We start from the raw sequence: 21,567 nt of genomic DNA, 5'->3' as shown, positions 1-21,567 counted from the left end.
TTTCTTAAGGTTTTTTTCCAGTGCACACTGAATTACTTGATTTGCCCTCAAGTGATAGGCATCAACACCTATTTGATTAGATCATCACTAAAAATGCAAAACTGTTCAAAAAAACCCACCAGCTACTCAAAATGGATTTAATATTTATTTCAAATTCATAAAGCTTTTATACGGTGGCCTTCACAGTGCCCTTGAAACCATTATTTGGTTCCTACAATCTCAGTGTTAGGACACATTTTCTGAGTCAAATTATTTTCCTTCACAGCATGGTTCCATTGCTTCAGCTTATGATCCACTCTAACAGTTCCATTTCCCTTCCCAATGTTTACATTATTCCAGTATTAGTAGAACGACAGAAACTAAGTTTAGCTATTACTTCATAAAGGTGTACTTTATCTTTCCTAAGAAACCAGACTCCTGAGCATATTTCTCTGAATTCTTTCCAATTTAATCAGTTGTCCACTAATATTATACCCAGAAAAGTATGCAACACCTCAGTATGACAGAGGACACTATTACCTTGCAGCAGGACTCACTCTCCAGATCTATTGCTTTTCAGTCTGACAGTTTTGACACATCTGTACCTCACAATACCTTATTCTGCTTCTTATCAGAAGGAAAGCAAGTTGAAATTAAGTGCACATAGTGTCCATTCTTATATCACAATTTGAGTTCTATGAATTATGCTCAGTTTTTATCATTCAATAAATAAAACTAATCTCTGAGAGATTCTCCCATTGGTACTTTTACTCCTAATTTTCCTCATATGCTATGTGGATATAGCATTTATACATTTCACAAGTATAACATAAGAAGTAGAGTTTGCAGCAATGTAAAGTATCACTAAACTTATCATTATTTAGTGACAGTAGCTAGATAAAAACATCTGAATAGCTTCAGGAGTTACTCATCATAGCCATTAATATTCTGGATTAAATGATTATAAACTAATTCTAACAGCAAACTGAGTAAGTCTTCCAGCTTAGTTAATTCTTTTATGATGCAGAGAATTACTGTTTCCCAAGAAAGCAACCTTCCATCCTAGAGCTTCTCATCCTTATGGGGAAAAAAAATTGCGTACCATACAGTCTTATGTACCTGCCCTTTCATCTGGTCTGTCAATGCAAAGCTATAGTGTTTAACATGTTAAAGAAAGCATGTTTAAATCTTTCAAATTAGTGATGGTATTTGTCTTTCAGCTTTTGGAAGGGGGCTTTCAACTCAGCCCACAGAGGAAAGGAAGATAATTGTACCAGATCTGCAAAGTTTACAGACTGCTTCCCACCTAAACCCCTTTTGACTTCTACTGTGCTCTCTATTATCTGTGTATAATACGAGATCTGCTGTGTAAAATCATTTTATGATAGCTATTCCTTCTAACAAGTTTCAAGTAACATTGAGATAGCTTGTAGTGCTATTGTTAAAAACAGTGATTGCACCTTGACATTAATGGATAAGTTCCAATCCCAGACCTATTGTTTCAGGCTCTACAATATCAATTTTACTCACTGCCTGCCTGAGGTTTTCCTTCCTTTGCAATCCCTATGGGTAAGAACAGTTTTTATCAGAGTTGACAATCACAGGGCATCTGTACCTGCTTTACTGAAGAATGCAGTAGATAACCTAAATTATAGGAAGAAGCATATAATAGTATCATTATTATTAGAAAGAGCATGTTATTGTAAAAGTAAAGAGGACTGTACTAAAATCCTGGAGTTTTGCCTTCAAATAGCGTGTTTCCTTTTCAATATTTCCCCAGCTAATAATTGAAGGACAAGCACATACAGATGCAGAAGAATCAGTAATGGAACTTCAGAACTACAAATGAGGCGCTTTCCAGTCAGTATTGAGGATCTCAGTTTTTCATTTTTCCCACTACCCAAGTCACTACCTTCCCCCTGTGGTTTAAGGACAGAACTGCATAGTCTGTTCCACACTTAACTCTTGCACTGACAGTGATGATTAGGACTCTCATGCCTGTTCTGAAAACAACCCTTTCAGCATGCCTGAATTTAGCTGCTTTTTACTTTTTTACTTCAGGAGATTTATTTACCATCCAGATTTGTACTGACAGCAAGTCTTCAGAGGCTAGCCAACTGCTGTCACTACTTAGTCTTACAAGGCTTCACTTCTGAAGTGCTCTCCATTTCAAATTAGCAGCACCCAAAATCTCTCACAAAATCTGGTTTCCTACACAGCAACTCAAAAATCCAAGAGATAAACGCTGAAGAGTCCATTTATCTGCCCTGCAGGCCTCTACTGCTATTTCTGTGGCTCAGTTAAATATTAAAAACCATAACCCGCATAAAGCAACTAATTTTAAAAAGTATTACATGGAATCCCATGTATAATATATAATTAACCTTGACCATATCATTTAAAAGGTTACACATTAAATAGCTCTTTCAAGCCACTGAAACAGACAGGCCTAACAAAGGTTTAAGAGGCTCACAGACGTCCACTAATTCCAACAAAAAACACAAAAGGCTTCACCACCTTCTTGCCAATTTAGTTACCCCAAATGCCTGTATATCAAAAGTGGATTTACCAACTTATGACAACTATATAGATTGGAAGTATGAGACATTACACGGGAATGGAGCTAGACATTACATTCAAGAGAAGTTTTCTCAAACCAGATGACATCTTTCCTGCATGATTATACTATATTCTGAGCAATAGCTAAGAGGGGTGTGTGTGGAATAAAAAAAAAAAAAACAAACCAAAAACACAACCACAAGACAAAAAAGCCACACACACTATTTGTTATGACGCTTAAAAAACCAACCCAAGCATTCCTTATTCCATTGTATTTTTAGTTTATAGTTTACAAATTGGTATACAAACATCTGCTAAGACATCTAGTATCTTAAAGTAAGGTAAGATATCAAAGGGAGGCCTAGCTCTTTATTCTTCACTGGATGTTTCATAGCTAAGAAAAATGTTGAAATTATTTTAGAATTAAAAACATTAAATGATTATAAGCAAAACAGACCTTTAACTACAATTCTGTTTTCAGTAACTTACCCTGTCTCATAATCTGTATGCGTAGTTTTTCAAATATGTCACACAGGAAAAAAAACAAACATGGTACACAGTTAAGACAGAGGAATACATTTCAGGTATTCTTGAGAAACTATGACACAGCTATTTTCAATTCCTAAGCAACAATACATCTTACATCAAAAATAGTACAATTTTCCCCTCTGTCAGTTCAATTACTAAAAACCAGGAGAGGGTTACTAGCAGTTTCAAAATTGCCTAATTATCCAGTGCAATCCAATCTATGTCTTCAGAATAGTCTCTATAGTCGCAATAGTTCCTTTCTTCATTGGGGGATGAAATTGGTTCACGTGCTCTGAATAACCTAATCACTACTGCCAATACAGTAACAAATGAAGGGAAAAACCTGCCTTATGAGCTAGAAAAATATTTACAGGCCACACTACTGTAGCAAGAAGCCTTTTAGAGCTATTTTGTAGTGTCAGGCAGAACATAAAGCAAAACCAAATATCTATACCTAAATAAAATAGCTCTCAACAATAATTAGGTTAGTAAGATACCTTTACTCAACCCTATGACGAAATTTTCAAGAACGACGGCTTGGGGAAAAATGAAGTCCAAACACCTAATGCTAAAATACTGAGCAGATAAACAAAGAGCATAAGAGACATCCACAACACAGTGTAATCATTACCAAAAAAAAAAAGCAGCAAAATCAGCCAGAAATATTAGATAATAAAAACATTAGCCTACTGTCATACTAATGCCATAGGTACTTATACATTAAAAACATATTAATTCTCTTCTGTGAAATTATTTAAAGGTTTCCTAGTCTGCATTCTTCTATTTAACAAAACCAAAAATTTGTTAGCACTAGCTACCCAAATCCAAGATTAATTTTAACATTAAATACACACAGCTATTTGTTCAGATATAAAAATGCAGAAGTGTACTAGCACAGTTTATTCTGACAATATTAGAAACTAAGTAAGCCTTAAATCAAAACAAGTATTTCACAATTAAAAAACATCCATCTAAGACAATCCACTAAACACAATTCAACAAAAAGGCCTCAGAAAACGATCCTTCTAAATCATTAATCTTTACATCAGCAATCTTACAATAAACAGGCCCTGAACACATACCGTCAGGGTTTTTTGGATACATTTCTTTCATTAATCTCCAATATTAGCAGCAGCAGCATCACTCACTCTTCTGTTCTTTTCCTCCTAAAATACATTCCCCAAGAGTCCTTTCAATGCAATTTTATCAGCATTTCTGAGAGGTCTCTCAGCCACATCCCTACGCACAAGAGGCAGCAGGAATCTCTGCATTTGTAACAATCTATGGCTGCAAAGGAGGGTGGTAGGCAAAGCAACTGTATCATAACCAAAATGCTGAGTTCTATTATCTACTGCACCACACGTACACACATACTGCATCAATGGCCTCAATTCATAACAGCAATCACAATGATGATACATAAAATCTACAGAAAAAGCATGCATTACTCACTGGGTTTTATTCTTTAGCTTCTTCAGCACGTAATTCTTTACGCTTTACAATGTAGTAGGTATGAAATGAAACATTTTCCCTTTATTCCACTGATGCCGCTGTTTGAATACCATTAGATACCAAGGACAATAGGCAGGATCAGCTCGAACATTAAGAGCAAATATTTAATGGAAGACTGGTTACCCCCGTCTCTCCCTTTCACATCTCTGCCTCATGTATCCAGGCACGGGTGGTACTGGCTCCCTTGAGAGGCTGTAGCTAGCAGCTGAGGCACAAACTAAAACATGGCATGGATGTCAAGGAGCTGATGTCACAAAAACAAGTATTTCTCTGATAAAACCGGCAATTCCATTAGGGAAGTCCTACAAATCGATAGAAATTGTTCAGCTGAACATGCTTTGTTATACAATGCACTGCAGCACCAAGAGTGATAAATCAGATCAAGATCTGCCAGTGTAAATAAGCTGAGACTACAATAACTAAGTTATAAAACTGCCAATCAGATACCGTGCTTTGTATCAGGGTATCAGGAAGGCTATCACTTATGAGCACAGAGGAGAAATACACACCTCAACATTTCAGAAACAACCTTCTTTAATATCAATTCCAAAAGAATAGCTCATCTGCTAAAAAACTATAAGTATTTTTAAAGACAAGAGACTGGCCTAAAAGTCTGCCATCTTTATCAGGAAACATTGTGATAAAGTATCCAAGGCTCCAGTCCAGCAGATGCTAGAAACGCCTACCAGGGGTCACACTCAATATCTGGGAAGAAATGCAAGATGTTTTAGAAATCCTGCCACCTCACCCACATAGCAGCACTGCCATTCCCATCTGTGGGGATGGGTTAACTGTCTTGCTGAAGGTAAAAGGTTCTGTTTCTACAAAAGCAATGCTACATTTATAATGGGAGCTGGGTCTGGCAGGGAGAAGAGAAAGTGCAAAAATTCAGGAGCAAAAGGAGTACAGAGACAATGCAAGTTAAGATGCTGGGGACTGTGCAAATTCTATCTTACAGACAGCATCACATCAATATAAGGTAGGTTCTTCAAGCACAAAAAGAACTTTTCTTAAGGCATGCAAATAGAACTGAAATATTAGTCAGATTGTTTATTCCAGTAATGGATTACATGCATTTATTTCAAGCTTTGCTGGCTGGTACAATCTCAAAACCCTATCAATTTCACAAATGTCCAGGACAGCCTGCAACCCTATTACTAGATTTCAACATAAATGCAAAACATTCAGGATGTATTTCTGCACTCTTCCTCCAAAGCATTATTGTTTTCAAGGAACTGGAAAGAAAAACCTATAATTCTACAGAAATCCACCACAAAATACTTGCAATTCAGATCACATACTATTAGAAATAGTCACTCTATGACCTAATATGAACAAGTCTGAGCAATACATTGCAAATGAAATTATTTTGCAATTGAATAGTTTTGTTTAAAAATTCCATTTCAAACTGTCCACAGTTCTGTAACAAACTAGAAGTCCACACTTAGAGACTGCTAATTTAAGTAGAAGCCCATTTTGGACAGAGCAATTAGTTAACTGTCTATTTGTCTCTGGAAATAACTTGAGGCAAACTCACAAGTTCCACAAGCTCCTTTATAGTGTAAACATGATGCTCTAGAAAACTGCACATGTGATATCCTCATTTTTTAAAAGGATTTCCTATGAACATAACTATGGTGATAAAGCCAAGTAAAAAAAGAATTTGAAACATAGCAAATATTTTCTGAACAAAGGACAATATTTTAGTCCTGTCAAAATAAAGAGTCCTCTCAAACTGTATATCACCAATATCAATAATATTTCCATACAGTCTAAGTGCAATGCAGATATTTGTTGTATACCTTTAGCCAACAACCAATAACACTGAACGCATTAGTTTATGCTAAATTAGCACCGATCCAATTTAATACGTCTGTTGTAAAACAATTTGAAAGTAATTACAACTAGGCCACAATACCAGATTTCCATGCAGGCCCCATGGATGCAAAGAGGCAATATGCACTGAATTAATTCATTAAATTATGAGAAACCTGACCACAAATCACTTACCAAGCACATCCTACTAAACAAGACTTTTTAAACAATCAAAGTATGATTCAAAATGACCTGTAAAACCACGTAAGGAGAAATACCCTACAGACAGAATAACCAGGTCAACTGAGTCACATTAATCTATGTGCTTCTGTAGTTCATCTCATGGCTTGAGATAACTAAAGCATCTAACAAATTAACACAAAAAACTTTTATACTAAAATATCCACACTTTTAATGAGATCATTAAACTGCAGTGAACTTTATCATGCCACATTATTTGCACAGATACTCCTTTAAGAAACAGCCTTTTCTCTCCTCCAGTTAGCTTACTCTTCTTGACAGTATTTCACATAAATTTGCTTTGTATTTTCACAAACAAGGGCAAATAATTCTATTTGGGACTATCACCAGTCTAGGTTGGTACAACATGAGTATTTCCTCCTTCCCTCTTTAAAGAGCTATGAGAATGGAAGCAGAGCTAGAGTCGGCTCGTTCTTTCGGTTCTTGTATTGGGAAAGCAGAGCAGCACGGATGCCCATATGAGCTCACTCCACACAGTTTTCATCCAACAAGTTAGAAAAAGAAAACAAATAGGTTTCAGCATGTTGTGAAATACTCTCAAAATACTGTAGGGATGCCAGACTTGGTTGTTCCATTGTTAGTTGCAGAATTAAGGGGGGAGCTACCCCAAAGTTAGAAACTTAAATGAAGTCAACTGTTCTGTCTTCACTGAAAGACAGCTGTTTCACAGAACACGGTCTGAAGACCTATGATCAAGTATTAACACTTCTTTATCTTTGGCATCAAAATCTGCCTTGGTAGAACATTACAAGCATTCTAAGGCTAGCTAATCGCTAAGTTTCATCACTTCCCTTTTACTGTAATTCTCACAAAAGACAAAGGCACACAAGACACTGAACTACCCAAACATCCCAAAACATCATTACCAAAGTAAGATTTGGGAAAAGTAACAAGACACAGGGAAAAACATAACTTCTACTGTTGCTAAGATCATTTTCTGTAGATACAGAAGTTCAATTTTTGCCTGCTGATGCAAAACCTGACACTGTTCCAGGGAAGAGATTCAGCTTAGGACATAACACCTTCTGTAACTCAGGTCCCAGAAAAAAGCAGTGTTCCTTGTATACAATTCACATCAAGAACACATTTAAATCTACAGAACTAAGACCTCTCTTTCCAAAATGATCATGAAACTTGAGCCTGAAAAAATTTTCCCATAGATATTTTCAATCTGTTAAGCTAACCTGGAAAGCGACAGCATAGCAAAACCTATGTATTTTCAACATATAGTAAAATATAACTACACAGTCCTCACTTGAATTTTAACTCATGGACAAACAAGTATTGAAATTAAGTCTTACTTGCTTGCACATGCAGTAGAAGTACACTACATGATACAGCAAGATGGACTGGTTGCCCATTTCCTTGTTGAAACTTGAGCAAAGTTAATAAGAAACCCACTGAGCTACTACTCTGATAGATACAAGGAAGTACACAAACAAGAACATGGCATGAAAACAATCAAGATATATGGAAAATAATATATTGCAAACAGCTACACAAATTCTTGCTTGGCTCACCCTAAAAATAAACTGGGAAGACCACATAGATATCATCATCTTCCTTCTGGGAAAAAATGAAGTGTCTCAAGGAAAATAATTTCTTTAAGAGTTCTAATCAGTGTAGAAAACAGTCTTTTTTTCCTCTAATTGGCTGAACAAGGACAGCAGATAGCATTGCACATTTACTCTCCTTTCTTTCTATAAGACAACTTTAATAACCTAGTCACAATGGAAAAACTTTTCTGCTTTTTACATTTAACCTTTCACCTACGGTAGTTTAAATGTAAAAAATCATATTTAAACTGTAATATTTTATTTATTCCACCTCACTCCATCTTCTAAATTTCAGTAGAAGTTCTCAGTAGAACAATTATTAGTATATTAGTATTATTTCTCTAATTAAAAACACTATTCACAACTATTGACCACTGCATTACACATTTTTTAGGCAGTCTGTCAGTGTAGATCCCAATCAACTAAGTAGTCTTCTCCTAGTATGCATTACTTGCTTTTATCAGCAATTAATTTTATCTGCTCTTCTATCTTCCAAAGAGAAAAGCAAACGTCCTTCAGTTAGCTTTTACTCATACTACTGTGACTAGCCAAGCATCATCTGGTAACTCTGTCACCCAAATATTCACATTCCTTTCCTTAACATTTACAAAGATATGAACTGATGTACTGATGACAGCCCTCCATGATGAAAACTGACTCTATACCTATTTAATCATTCTATCCCCGTGCAGTTTAAGTTACTGAAATACAGATAAACCATATCAATCACGTATCCTTCCTCTGGGGGTTTATCTACCTTTCACAGATGTTTTTTAGAGATTAATAGCCTTTTTATGAAAAAGGCTGTATCTCCCCATTCTTCAGTACATCACTTCTTTTCCCTGCAAGTTAAGAAACCAAAAGAACTACAAAAGCAAAGGACCACATTCAAATATGCATCTAAAATCCTGATCTCTTTTTCTCCCGGTATATCAGTATTAATCCTCAGAAACATTAGAACATTACTACAATGTTGATCTACATAATTTCTCTGTTGATAAAATATTAAGCATTTTACATTCTACCAAGAAACAACAGAACAGATATACATGTACTTAACACTAGATTATGAAAATCTTTCAATATATTTCTTTTCCATGTGACTGAAAAAATTAAGTTAAAAAATGATAACATTTTAGTACTCACTGTCTTCTCCTGGACAAGGCATGCCAGGTTTCTCTGGAATACTTGGGAAAACTAAAACAAAAACATTAGATGTTTTAAGTGAAAAGATTCTCAGTAGTACTTTTTCCTTGATTCTTGGGTATATTTACACAAAGACAGTTTCTGAAAGCCTTTAAATAATTCTGCGTGAGAAATGACAAAATCAAAATTTGGTTCCATACTGGCAAGATCTTAATACTTCACTACAGCATCAACAAATCTGTGCAGTATAGAACTTGAGGTTCTCTCAAAGCCTACTATATAGTTTCAGCTTTGCGCTCCACATCCAAAAGAACATTTCCTTCTTAAAACATCAAACTATAGGGCATCAGCTACATAAAGAAGAACGTTATCTTACAGGCAAAGGAACTGTTCCAATCTCACATTTAAGCAGCTGTTAGGATTATCAATAAATGCATACAGGTTCTTGACCTATGTAATACTTGCCATGAATAATCAGCCCTTCATCTCTGTTTTGACAATACAAACGGAAGGCTTCTTCCAGTTCCATTTGAGATGAGATGGTACATGGGTCACCTAATGAAAAAGCAACACAGGCAAATTTACGAGTGAAGAATCGAGTGAAGAATTTAAATTAGTCAGTAAGAAATGTACTAGCCTCCAGGATTGCTTTTCTTTCAATCATTTGATATTAAGCTGATATTTTGGCTTTGATAAAAATGCATCAACTTAATTTTTTTTTTCCTTCCGATTTTATCAAAACTGAGTAGATAAAAATATACCACATTGGTTTGCAAGGAGACAACAAAAGTGAATACATATGCTTAAAGATCTTTAACACTCAGCAAAAAAGAGGCAAGATCACTTCCTAGTAACCTGAAAATTTAAGTTTAATTCAAAATTAATTTACGCTTTGTTAAAAGGCCCATTCTCTTACTACCTTAACTTCCTTTACTGCAGAACCATGATATGATAACTTAAAAGTTACAAAGGTTGTCATCACAGATAATGTCCACGTATTTGGAACATTTATCTTTTTGTAAAAGAAAAACGCACAAGTCGTCTTTAAGTTTAACAACTCCTTTAAGCACTTTGCTGCAAGACAACTAGCTAACCTCTGCGAGGTACAGAAGTTTCATGGTCACTCCCCAACTTAGTAATAAGTATTGTAAACACTGTGCTACCTAAAGTTCTTGGTTTTATGAAATTAATTACATTGATGACATCCTGTAGCACTCCATGCACTTCTGGCTCCAACTCTTTGCTGCAATAGCTTGCCTATGAACGATGCAGTGGATGAGTTTCCTGTGCAGTGCTCCCTGCAACCTTCCCCCAGAATCCTTTTTTTTTTTTTAATTCCAGTCAAATCAGCCTCCCTGTCAGTGAAGACTTCCACAGTTTTTTTCATAACACATTGTTTTTATTAAAGTCATTTACTGTTGAGATTGTATCTTTTCTAGTGCATCTTTCTTTCCTTCAGTGATGCACAAAACCCTACATCTTCACATCTCACTATTGAAACAGAATCTAGCAAATACCATAAGCTGAGACATGTTAGAAACATCTGTACTTTTATTCAACCATATAGCAAATTTCCCACACTGCACAGGCTGTTTTAATACTTGTTTCTTCAAACCTTCAGCAATATCTTCTATGCATCTTCCAACAGTATCTTCTGACAAAGGAATGCGTTTCAGTTTGTCACCATTTTGTTTTCTGTATATTATTCCAGCCATTTTTACCATGACAGGAAGAACAAATGTTTCCCCAATGGTATGCAGCTTTTTGCCTTCTGCTATTAAGTAAGAAGCCTCAAAACTGGCTTCTAAAAATTTAACAAAGTTTAGTGAAGTTTTGTAGAGTACCAAACTGAGTATCACAAGATTTAAAACATCAGTGAAAAGAGGTAGACATTTGTCTTGTTCTGGATACTTAGTTTTTAAACGTCTTGCTAATCACGACGGCTTCATACTATCGTTATCTATTACGTCAAAACACAACATACACTTAGGGTGAGGTTCATCATTAAAAATACATATTTGAAATATGTATATATATTGTGTATATATATATGTGTATACATCATTTGAAATACATATCTCAAATACCGGTCTTGGTAATTTTGAATCTTTTTGACTGACTTCTTGTCAGATCTGATTAGATAGTCATTATGTTTACCCTGTAGTGTGGCTGATAGTTCATACTTAAGAGTAGGAGAAATGTCAGCTCCACCATTTCCTTGTTGTCTGCTCGTGCTCACATTATTAGCATTACCTATGAGAGTTATTTTAGTTAAAACTAGATAATTAATCCATAAATCCACTTAACCAGACACACGTAAACTGCAGTACGTCACAATACACTGAAAGCGACCAAAGAGCAAGGGTATCACTCTCAACCCCTGCAACTTTGTGGAACACCCACTCTTCCCACAGCACACCTTGTCCACCATGTGACACATGACCATATGATATACGGGCTAAGTGATGACACCAGTGTCAAGCCACATATTAAATCAAGTAAAGCTTAATTTCTTATTTTAAAAATCTTATTTTTTTAAAAAGATGCACACCAGGGTGCATCTAGCCCTCTTTGAAGGCCACTGCTTTTGATGATCTATAAATACTGCAACAATGCAACATGAGAGACAAAAGTATTTGTACTGCAAATCAGCAATCCATTTTCCTTATATGTTCATGGAATTTTATCACGAGTGAGTTATAGTTCAAACATTTTGGATCTTGTCAAAACCAGAGAAACACTAAAAAAGCCCACCAGAAAATTCATTTTCTTCAGCTCTTTGGTAGGTTTTCTTTATTCATTAAGCCATCAGCAATTGTTTGCTTTAAGTTAGTTCAAAGAGAACATCTGTTTGTGCAATCAGTCAAATGAACTTAAATTACATGTGGCAATAAGTGGAAACATTCTCTCATATGCACAAATAGGATAAATCATAAAACCTGTGAGGATTGAGGGCAGCCAAAACAGCAGATTGGTTGAAACTTAACAACTCAGAATCAGGAATTAGAAAAAGGGTTGTACAGGTATGTATTTAACCGAGACTAGAAGAAAACACTTGTTAGAACTGCAACTAAAAAAAGAACATAATTGTTTTAATTTAAGTAAACCGCAAAAAGCCAATGCAACAGATATCCAAACCAAGAAATAGTTAACAGCAATCACGTCTTAAAATACTCCAACTCAAAACTCCTGAGGTTTTCTTCTTTCCTGCAATAATCTTCCTTTTATTAGCAGTCATGCAGTTCAAATAGCTAAGCACATGCAATGTAATTATTCGCCACGCACTTCTGATCAGGTTACTTTTTATTAGACTGCCATGAAGCTGAGGGTTAGGAAACTGAAGTTAGTACAGCTGCCTCTGTCTTGGTGATAAGAAGAGGAAAACTTAAAAATAATTGATACTACTCCTTGGTATCTTAAAAGGACTGAGTCTTCTTTCACTACAGGTTACCTCCTTCCTCAATCATTATTCTGAGATTCCATTCACCCACCAAACAATGCTACTCGGCTAAGAGAGTGGCATAGGCTATCATTAAGAAAACAAAACACATAATTACAAATCTTAGCCAAACCAATTTAGTATTTTTTCATTTTTCTGCATTCAGTTCTAGGGAGTTCTGCTGCAGACCATGGCTTTGGCAAGGTGCAACAGGAAAATAAGCGAGCACCTGTGCAGTTGTATAATTGTATAGTAGTTGTTCTCAACCTACTAGGTCAACAGCTCGGCCCACCATGAGTTACAGATACACCACATGCCTGTTAAATCATAAACAGACACATACATTCCAAAAGGAAGCAAAAAAAAGTAGCAAAGGCACTCAGTGTCAAGTATCACCATTTCACTACTACTCACAACAACCAGAAGGCTCTAACTTAAGGCTGCAGAGAACTGCCACATTTTACGGCAGAAATAAATATGCAAACCCATCTCGCATCGTGCCAATATTTGAGACCCTGTAGGAAGGGCAAAGAAAAGGTAAGCTTCTCTCACACACAACTGTTTGTGGAGGAATAATGATAAACTGCTTTATATCTGAAGATAACTTAGAACAGTAAGATCTGGCAACGTCCACCTTTCCTGCAGGAACAGCATAAGAAAGAGGCTTTCACAACAAATTGTTTTTACATGATTTCACCAACTCCACATTCCACAAAACCAAAAGTTTACACTATTTTTCCCAGATATAAACCCCTCTCCCATTTTCTTTTTCTGGGCATTTTCCCCACCACAACAGGGAAACAATGTATTTCTGCTAAGTTTTTATTTAATGCCTATTATCTTTGAAAAATGGTGCTCTGAAGTATCAGTCAAGTGGAAGAAACATAAAACCCAATTCAAGTCACCTTTGTTTCATGTTTGGTCATTGTATTTTACATCAACAGGATATTAACAACCAATTTAGTCTAATGCTCCTTTAAATAGAGACAACATCTACCCTCTAATTCTCAAATAGGGTATGTTAGACCATTATTATAATCAATACTGCAATCAGTGACTATCATACAGTTGCCAGGGACAACCACCATAAAGTTAAAATCAATTATCATTACTGGAATTCTTAGCACCTACCTTGCATAAAATACAAAAATCCTAGAAGAGTTAAAAACAGTCTTCTGGTATTACAATTACATTGCTTCTCAGAAACACACTCATTCAAGAGATAAATCACAATTCAAAAGACGCAAATGCCTATGTCATTCTGGAAGCTGACAGCATTAAAAACATCAAAAAGTGATCTTGCCAAGAATTTGAAATGGGAGAATTTTGAGGGGTACAGCATTAGGCCTATGAAAGTCTGAAATTAAAACAAGCTTTGCATTCAGCATAGAAGTATGGAATAGTAAAACATTAAAGTTCTACAAAGCTCTCACTTCTGTAGAAGTGAATGCAAGTGTTACTGCAATCAACCCTCATGTTTTAAGGCTCACTTCTCCAAGCTCCCTGCTATATAAGACAGGGTTATGCACCCTAGTATTTAGAAACAAAAAGTAACTCCACAATATGAAATCTGTATAAACAAGTTTCCTCAATGCCCCTTTCTTTGTACCACAATGGACAATAAACCCAAGAAAGCCTAAGTAGTATTTCAGTACAATACCTTCATCATCAATCCACTTGAGGGTAATTGGCTGTTCCTGTTGTAAATTACACATCTCATGCACTTCATCACAAAGTTCATCATAGCTCATTGACGCAACCAAGTTTGTTATCAGGATGTCCCTGCATGAGATGAAAACATAGGCTTTTATCAGAAAATATCTGCATTAGCCTGCATATTCCAACAATTCCATCTATGGACTCTAAGCTCCAAATTCATACTCAGAGAATCAGCATTCCTCATATAAAATGCTCCCACTAATGTAAATTAGTTGCCAAAAGTCCATAGGATTACATCCCACAGTGTTTAACTTTTGTAAAATACTTTTAGTATGGAGGAATTAACTGTGTTAATGATCTATCTTTAACACGTGTTCACTTATTACAACTATCAGCATTTCAAGTGTTGTAAAAACCATATGATTTTTTAAGAATTAAATTTTATCCAGGTACTTCTTCCATCAGGAGATAAGTAAATTCTCAGTTATTGTAAAATCCTTTTAAAATGCAGGTCTTTCCTCACATCCACTATATTGTTAGAGAGAAAGCTTTGAATAGGTGAATTCTCAAAAGGTATCATTACAAGAAAACTCAGATAAAATCTTACTCAAATTCTGCATCTTGTGCTCTAGCTTTATAGTGTTTTCAGAACATGAACCCAATACTGAACTCCACTAACGCAGACCATACAGTATGTTCAGGTATTTGTGAGAATAACTCTTGATATAATGAAAGCCCACACAGTACTGCCAAAGCAGGATAAAGATTAAAAAAAAATTATGCAAAACAAAAATCGGAGGATACAAACTAGATTTTCTCCTGTTTTCTAAATATTTTTCAAATGACAGCCTCAAGGAAACTAACTGATTAAACAAGTGCAGGAAGAAAGAGGAGATGTAGTCAAGTCATCTCAGTGCTTTCAAAACCTTCTATGAGATAATTAGGAAACAGTCTTGTAGTTAATGGCCACTGGCATATGTAATTCTTTCCCCTCTTAGATTAATACAGCAAATATATCAGAAGTTTCCCAACATGACTGAGATAGTTTTCCTATTTTCATACTGTGTGGCAAGTCATTTTAGAAAACCTGTTATATTACATATTTTGCTTGCTTATGCCTTTCAGCCAGAAGCCAAAAGGTACTACACTGAACTAAGAACCTTAAATTCTACAACTTACATTTTAAATGATATGCACTAATAACTTTGCATTTTGCCTTTGCTGACAAAAATTACAGTAAGCAAAGCTCTAAAACAATAATTTTAAAGATGTGTACTGAGTTTCAAATTCAGATTAAAAGCACTGCTACCTTTTCAAGTGTACCTTTAATCTACAATTTGTAAAGTTCTCAAAGAACAGCAGCTTAGTAATTCTTCATAACAACAATGGAAAAAGAAATACGTACGTTAACTGACAACTTGTAAAACCATATTATTGTACAATACTGAGAGCTGTCAGGTGAGGTTGAGTTTAAGAACAGCTCCCTGTCAAAAAAGTCATATTTTATGCACTTCTGAAAATAAGTGACCAAACCAGTTCTCAAAGTAGTATTTGAGGTCTGGTGCAATGCCTTGCACCAAGACAAAGTCACTAACAAATGCAGCTTATTACTTAATGCACTGCCACTGCAAGTTTTCATGAAATCAGGTAGCTATAGATCTGTGGTAACACTGGACAATGATGCTTTTACAAGTATCTAAATAATATTCAAAAACTGAGACTACACAGGAAGACGATACTCTACTATGCACACTGCAAACTCCAACTAAAGCTGACAAATACTAATCAGCCTTAAATTGTTAAAATTCTAAGAGATGGCACTGCCATTCTACAGGTAAATTAATAAACTTCATATTGGACAAAATACAGCTGAAGTATGCTAAACAGCACCTACTGCAGATACAAACATTAATGATATAATTATTATAAAATTATTATTATCTCAGTGAAGTCCATGTTCCTTTGAGATTTACTATGTTTAATTTTAATGTCTGTATAGCCACATTAGGCAATCAGCACACAGATAAGTGAAAATCATTCACTGTTTAACACTAAAGAATCCCACAGGACTCTTTTGTCAGGTATCTGAAATGGGACACTACAAAGTAACATGAAGAACTAATGACCAGTAAGTGATGTATGAGCAGCTACAGCAAGAGAATCATTCATATTGATAGATTAAACGTGTCACCATTTAGAACCAAGGTAACATACAGCAAACAATACTGCAAAACTGCTCCATTTAAATGAAGTGATTTCAAGTAACCACGTATAAACCAGATAAACTAAGTAACTGAAATAATGAAATGAAAATTACACGAGTTTACTTTCTTTTGCAATCTACTTGTGCAGTCATTTATACTGTGCTATGTTAGGAACTCTGTCACACCCAGAAACACGAATACCTAAGATACTAGGACTCCACAGCAATAGACTCAACATTCACGTGTTTTAAAACTTCCTCATGCTTAGATTTTTAATTGGGATCTCAAAATGATATATTGCACTACCATTTTAGTTCTTCAGCAGCTACCTGAATGAGCTTGTCCTTAAATCTGAAGTTGTCCAGCATCAAAGATTTCTTGCAGTTTGTCAAATTTGTTCAACTTTACTGGAGATACTGAGATAATCAGTTATACAGTCTATAATGCCCAAAATATATAGTTATTAATGAATACAAAATATAATATAATACAATATAATGCCCAGCTCTTAAGAGAATTTGATCGGCAGAACAAAAACAAAATTCACTGAGTTTGGAACTCTTGTTTTATGAATTGAGATATTAAAAACTTCATAGCTAGTGGAAGTTACTGAATATAGTGTTGCAGGAGAAACTACAGTAGTAGTTTATTGTAAAACATCATAATTACACGTGAATTCTAATAGTGACACAAGTATTATCAACTCCTCCACTTCTGCACAGACAAGTTCTACAGACATACTCCTTCCACTTTATATCAGCACTATCTGCCAGCAAACTATCCCAAATTGTTTATGCTAAGCTCTATTTGTGTTTATAGTGCCTTCCCCTACAGAGCGAAGGCAGCTCTCCTATGGCTGTTTCAGAGAAGCATGCATATCCATGCATCTGAGACAAGTGCAATACACAAGTATTTGAAGTTCAGGTGTTATTTTCAACTTAAGCTTATATATGACATGATTCAGTGGTGTATGATAAAATTATGGAGCAGAAAATAATTATTAGTAATGGCAAATATATGGTATAGATCTTTCACCCTGAGTTCATAAAGCAGTTTACATGCATCTATTAAATAACCAAAACAAAACCATGGTGCAGAAATTACTGAGCAGCAGTAACAATGAACCACAGCATGCAGTCCCATTTACTTTCATGCATGAATTTTTTGTAAAGTAAGTTTTACTTCAAGCAAAGTAGCAAATTTCTGTATTTTGTTAAGACATAAGTTTTGACATGAATTCTCACCACTAAAAGCTTATCTATGTTTTTACTAAGCAAGTTTTCATATGAAAATTTAACCTGGAGATAAATGAACTGTGAATTAACAGATTCTACTAGCCTTTCAATTTACAGGTGGCAAAATGAAGATAATAAAGATCAAATTACTAGGCCTAAGGAAAGAATTAAAAGGCAGCAGCACAGCTAGAAATTGAAGCCAGATAAAGACAGATACATTTTCATACTAATTTATGAGAAAACTGGCATTTACTAAATTAATACCACTGCTCTAGAATTCTAAACTCAGGACCTCAAAGTACTTGGCACTGACCTGGTAGACAAGTTTAACAAGAAAGCATTTTGCTTTCAATGAAATTTGGTGGAGTGACTTTCATAATTACATTACATTTAATTCAAAAAAGCATTTTTCTACACCACAATATAAGAACCACCACAGTAGTAGCAACATTTACTTATTTAGCAGTAAAACATCAGAAGAGATTACTTGGGTCACTTATCAAATGCCTGTAAATTCAGTTTAAATACTACAAATCAAGTCTAACGATTACTTAGGCAAAATATTTAAGTCTTCAAAAGACTTAAACTTACGCCTTGGAGGAAAAGAGCAGGGACCAAAGCAACATTAATTTACAAGGTCCCCACAGTGGCAGCAAACCAATCAGATTAAACATGTCTGAAAAAACAGATTTCATGCTGAAGTAATAAAGTCTTCCTGACTCTGACAACTGACTGAAGTTATTAAGGACCATGACTTTTTTTTTTTTATTAGTTTTAAATCAGAGCTGCAAAAATAAGCATTGTGAAGATAACTACAGCAGCTGTGTTAACATCTCATTGTCCTTCAAGCTGCATTAGTCAAATTACTGGGAGGAGATCAGTGGAATCAGCTATCAAAAATTAAAGGGCAAACTATACAAGACTTTTAATATTTATTCACAACAGGAAAACAAAGATTGTGGGTTTGATTTATTTATTTTAATTACTTAAAACCAAGTCTTCAAGGACCTTGCATAGGTTCATCTAAATTTACTGACAACTTGCGATCTAAGCAAAATGCCCTCATTTCTCATGCTTACCTAAATAATTCCAACAACAATTCCTCCTAAAATTTCTATAAGACAAACAAAAAAGGACAAAACCAATGGCATCCACTTATTTCAAGACTTACATATCTATCCACATAAACACCTCCTCTAATTTTCCAAGACAAAGTGCTGTAAGTTAAAATAGTATCTAAAAAGCCACACTAGAAAAAAGACCTAGCATTACATGTTTTGTCCCAAGGAGCACAGTCACAAATTGACATCTGTAAGTGGAAACCTGCACTTCATAATCTCATGCTAATTTCAGCAGTAACTTGTAGAGTTCATTTGTAGGATTTTTCATATCTTTATTCTAAGGTAGATATGATAAAATGTAATAACTGCATCTGGATGCAAGAGATGGATCCATACCCATCTGTGACCACAAACACTTGTAACAAAACAGAAATCAATAACCCATCAACCCAGAATAACTCTATGCCAGTTTTGCACATTTTCTCCCCTTTTGAGAGAAGAATAAACTATCAGCTCTCTTCCACAATCAGCATGCTGCAGGAGCCTGGATGGTGTTTTAATAGCCCAGAAGTTTACCTACCTGATCTGACACTAATTACAAATCCACCAACGCCCTGGTTACTCTATCACTAGGTCAGACTATGAACTCGTGCTCAATACGCTTCAAAATTAGACAGGACACAACTTAGAGGAGAAAACATGCTGACTTACCCACTATAGTGTGTTTTTACTCTGATGAAATCTTTGTTCAAATCAATTTTTGTGCCCATTCTGCTAGGCATGGTCTGTATTTAGCAGTCTAAATGAAGTTGGAAATATACAGAAATAAATTCTCTCAAGACAGATAGCTTGTTTAATTCTTAAGTGAACAGCTTCACATGTGAAATATGTGTTTCTCCTCCAGATGATTTTCAATCCAGCTGCATAGAAGGAAAACCAGAATACAGATGAATATACACACACTCTACTAAACAAGTTGTGTCAAACTTCATAAATACAAATAGCTTTACATAGAAGAGCAAGAAATCAAAAGGGAAACATACACAATCATTGACCTGCACAGAAATTAAATGAGGTCATTTAAAAACACCCTGTACTTCTGTAAAGCTAAGTTGTATCTCAAGCTTTTAAGGATTTTTTTTTTTTTTTTAATAAAACATCCAGTAGTTCCCTCTTGGCCAATAACACACCAAAGTAGTCTTTACTTATTCATCAACACAGCTTCTGGCTCTTTTCTTTCAAGGAGTATTTTAATTCAAAATAGGTTTTATATACATGTAAGACTGCTATCAATTACTGTTCATTGCAAATTTACCCAAGAAAAGCAGAAGAGCAACTCCAAAGGGCAACTGAAGTTATCTTTACGATTGGAGACAGACAAACATCCCGTTTATTCAAAGTCACCACCATCTTCTCTTATACATACATCCAGACAGCTCGCTAACCCCGCCGTCTGGGGAGCAGGGCCACAGGTACCAGGGACAGACCCCAAAATTCAGCCTCCCGACCCCTCTTCTCCTGTGGGGTCAGCAGGAACACGCAGACCCTTCCTGGCCCCCCCCCCCCCCCCCCCCCCCGCAGCGCCCGCCGGAGACACGGGCTGCGCCCAACGCGGGTGAGGAGCGATCGTGAGGTGACATTGTCACTCGGGACCGGGTCGCGCTCCGCGCCGGGACGGCGTGGGGCTGGGGGGAGCGGGGTCTCCCCGGCCTCCCCCCCCAACGCCTTCGGGACTGCCCCTTCCTCCTACCTTCTCCCACCGAGGGAGGTCCCGTCCCAGAAAGCTGGGACCCCACGGCTCCCGCTTCCCTCCCGCTCCTCGAACCCGCCGAAAGCGAGCGATTCTCTCCGCCCGGCGCCCGCGCCCCGGCGGTGCTCGGCTACACCTCCACGGCCTGAAGTTGCTCAAAGTCCCGCGAGGAAGTTTAGGATCAGACTTGCACTCCCACCGCCCTCCCTGCCGCCGGGTCCCCGGAGAAAAACGGCGGCGGGGAGCGGCGGGAGAAGCCGCCGACTCCCCCCCTCAGCCACCGACCCGCCGCCCCGCCTCAGCACCCCGCTGCCGCCGGCTCTACCGGCAACGGCGCCACCGCGCCGAACATGGCGGACTAAGAAGGTTAGCGCCCGCAGCCAATAAGGACACCTCCTACGCTACCTGCCAGCCAATAGCAAGCTCCGACTCACCTGGAGCCAATCCCCAAAAGGATCCCGCCCACCCACGACCAATCATAGGCCGGCAACCGTTACCTGGGGAGTAGGAGCGTCTCAACCAATCATGAAGCGAGCGAGGGAAGCGGTAGGAGAACACCTGCAGCCAATCAGAGGAAGAAGCGCCAAGCGCGCCGCTCCTCTCAGGGCGGCGGCGGCTGTGGTGGCAGGTGCGGACGGCAGGGACAGGCGGGCCGCCCTTCCTCCTCCTCCTCCTCCTCCTCCTCCTCCTCCTCCTCCTCCTCGTTCTCCCGCTACCCGCCTTGGCTCTGCCGGAGCGTTTCGGTACCTTGCCGTACCTGTCTAGCTCCTCCGCTCTCTCCGAGACGCGCTAGCGCTGTGAGGGAAGAAGGCCCCAGGCCTTGTGAGGAGAGGCGGCTGCCGGCGTTCCCGCGCTGGGGGGGG

The 21,567-nt window shown here is 37.1% G+C and overlaps 1 protein-coding gene across 2 annotated transcripts in view; it reads right to left on the bottom strand.

The window, feature by feature from the left end:
- Nucleotides 1-19,736, bottom strand: part of PRKCZ (protein kinase C, zeta) — a 66,743-nt gene extending 47,007 nt beyond the window's left edge. For both annotated transcript variants that reach the window (XM_010577462.1, XM_010577463.1), the window contains exons 1-4: nucleotides 19,666-19,736; nucleotides 14,456-14,577; nucleotides 9,822-9,911; nucleotides 9,357-9,407 (exon numbers count right to left, since the gene is read on the bottom strand). In XM_010577462.1, coding sequence (XP_010575764.1) covers nucleotides 9,357-9,407; nucleotides 9,822-9,911; nucleotides 14,456-14,577; nucleotides 19,666-19,736 — 334 coding nt within the window. The remainder of the gene's footprint in view (nucleotides 1-9,356; nucleotides 9,408-9,821; nucleotides 9,912-14,455; nucleotides 14,578-19,665) is intronic.
- Between the last annotated feature and the right edge of the window lie 1,831 nt (nucleotides 19,737-21,567).

Source organism: Haliaeetus leucocephalus, unplaced genomic scaffold, assembly GCF_000737465.1.
Source record: "Haliaeetus leucocephalus isolate CR32 unplaced genomic scaffold, Haliaeetus_leucocephalus-4.0 Scaffold556, whole genome shotgun sequence".
NCBI lineage: Eukaryota > Metazoa > Chordata > Aves > Accipitriformes > Accipitridae > Haliaeetus > Haliaeetus leucocephalus.
This window is presented reverse-complemented; position numbering and strand designations above follow the sequence as displayed.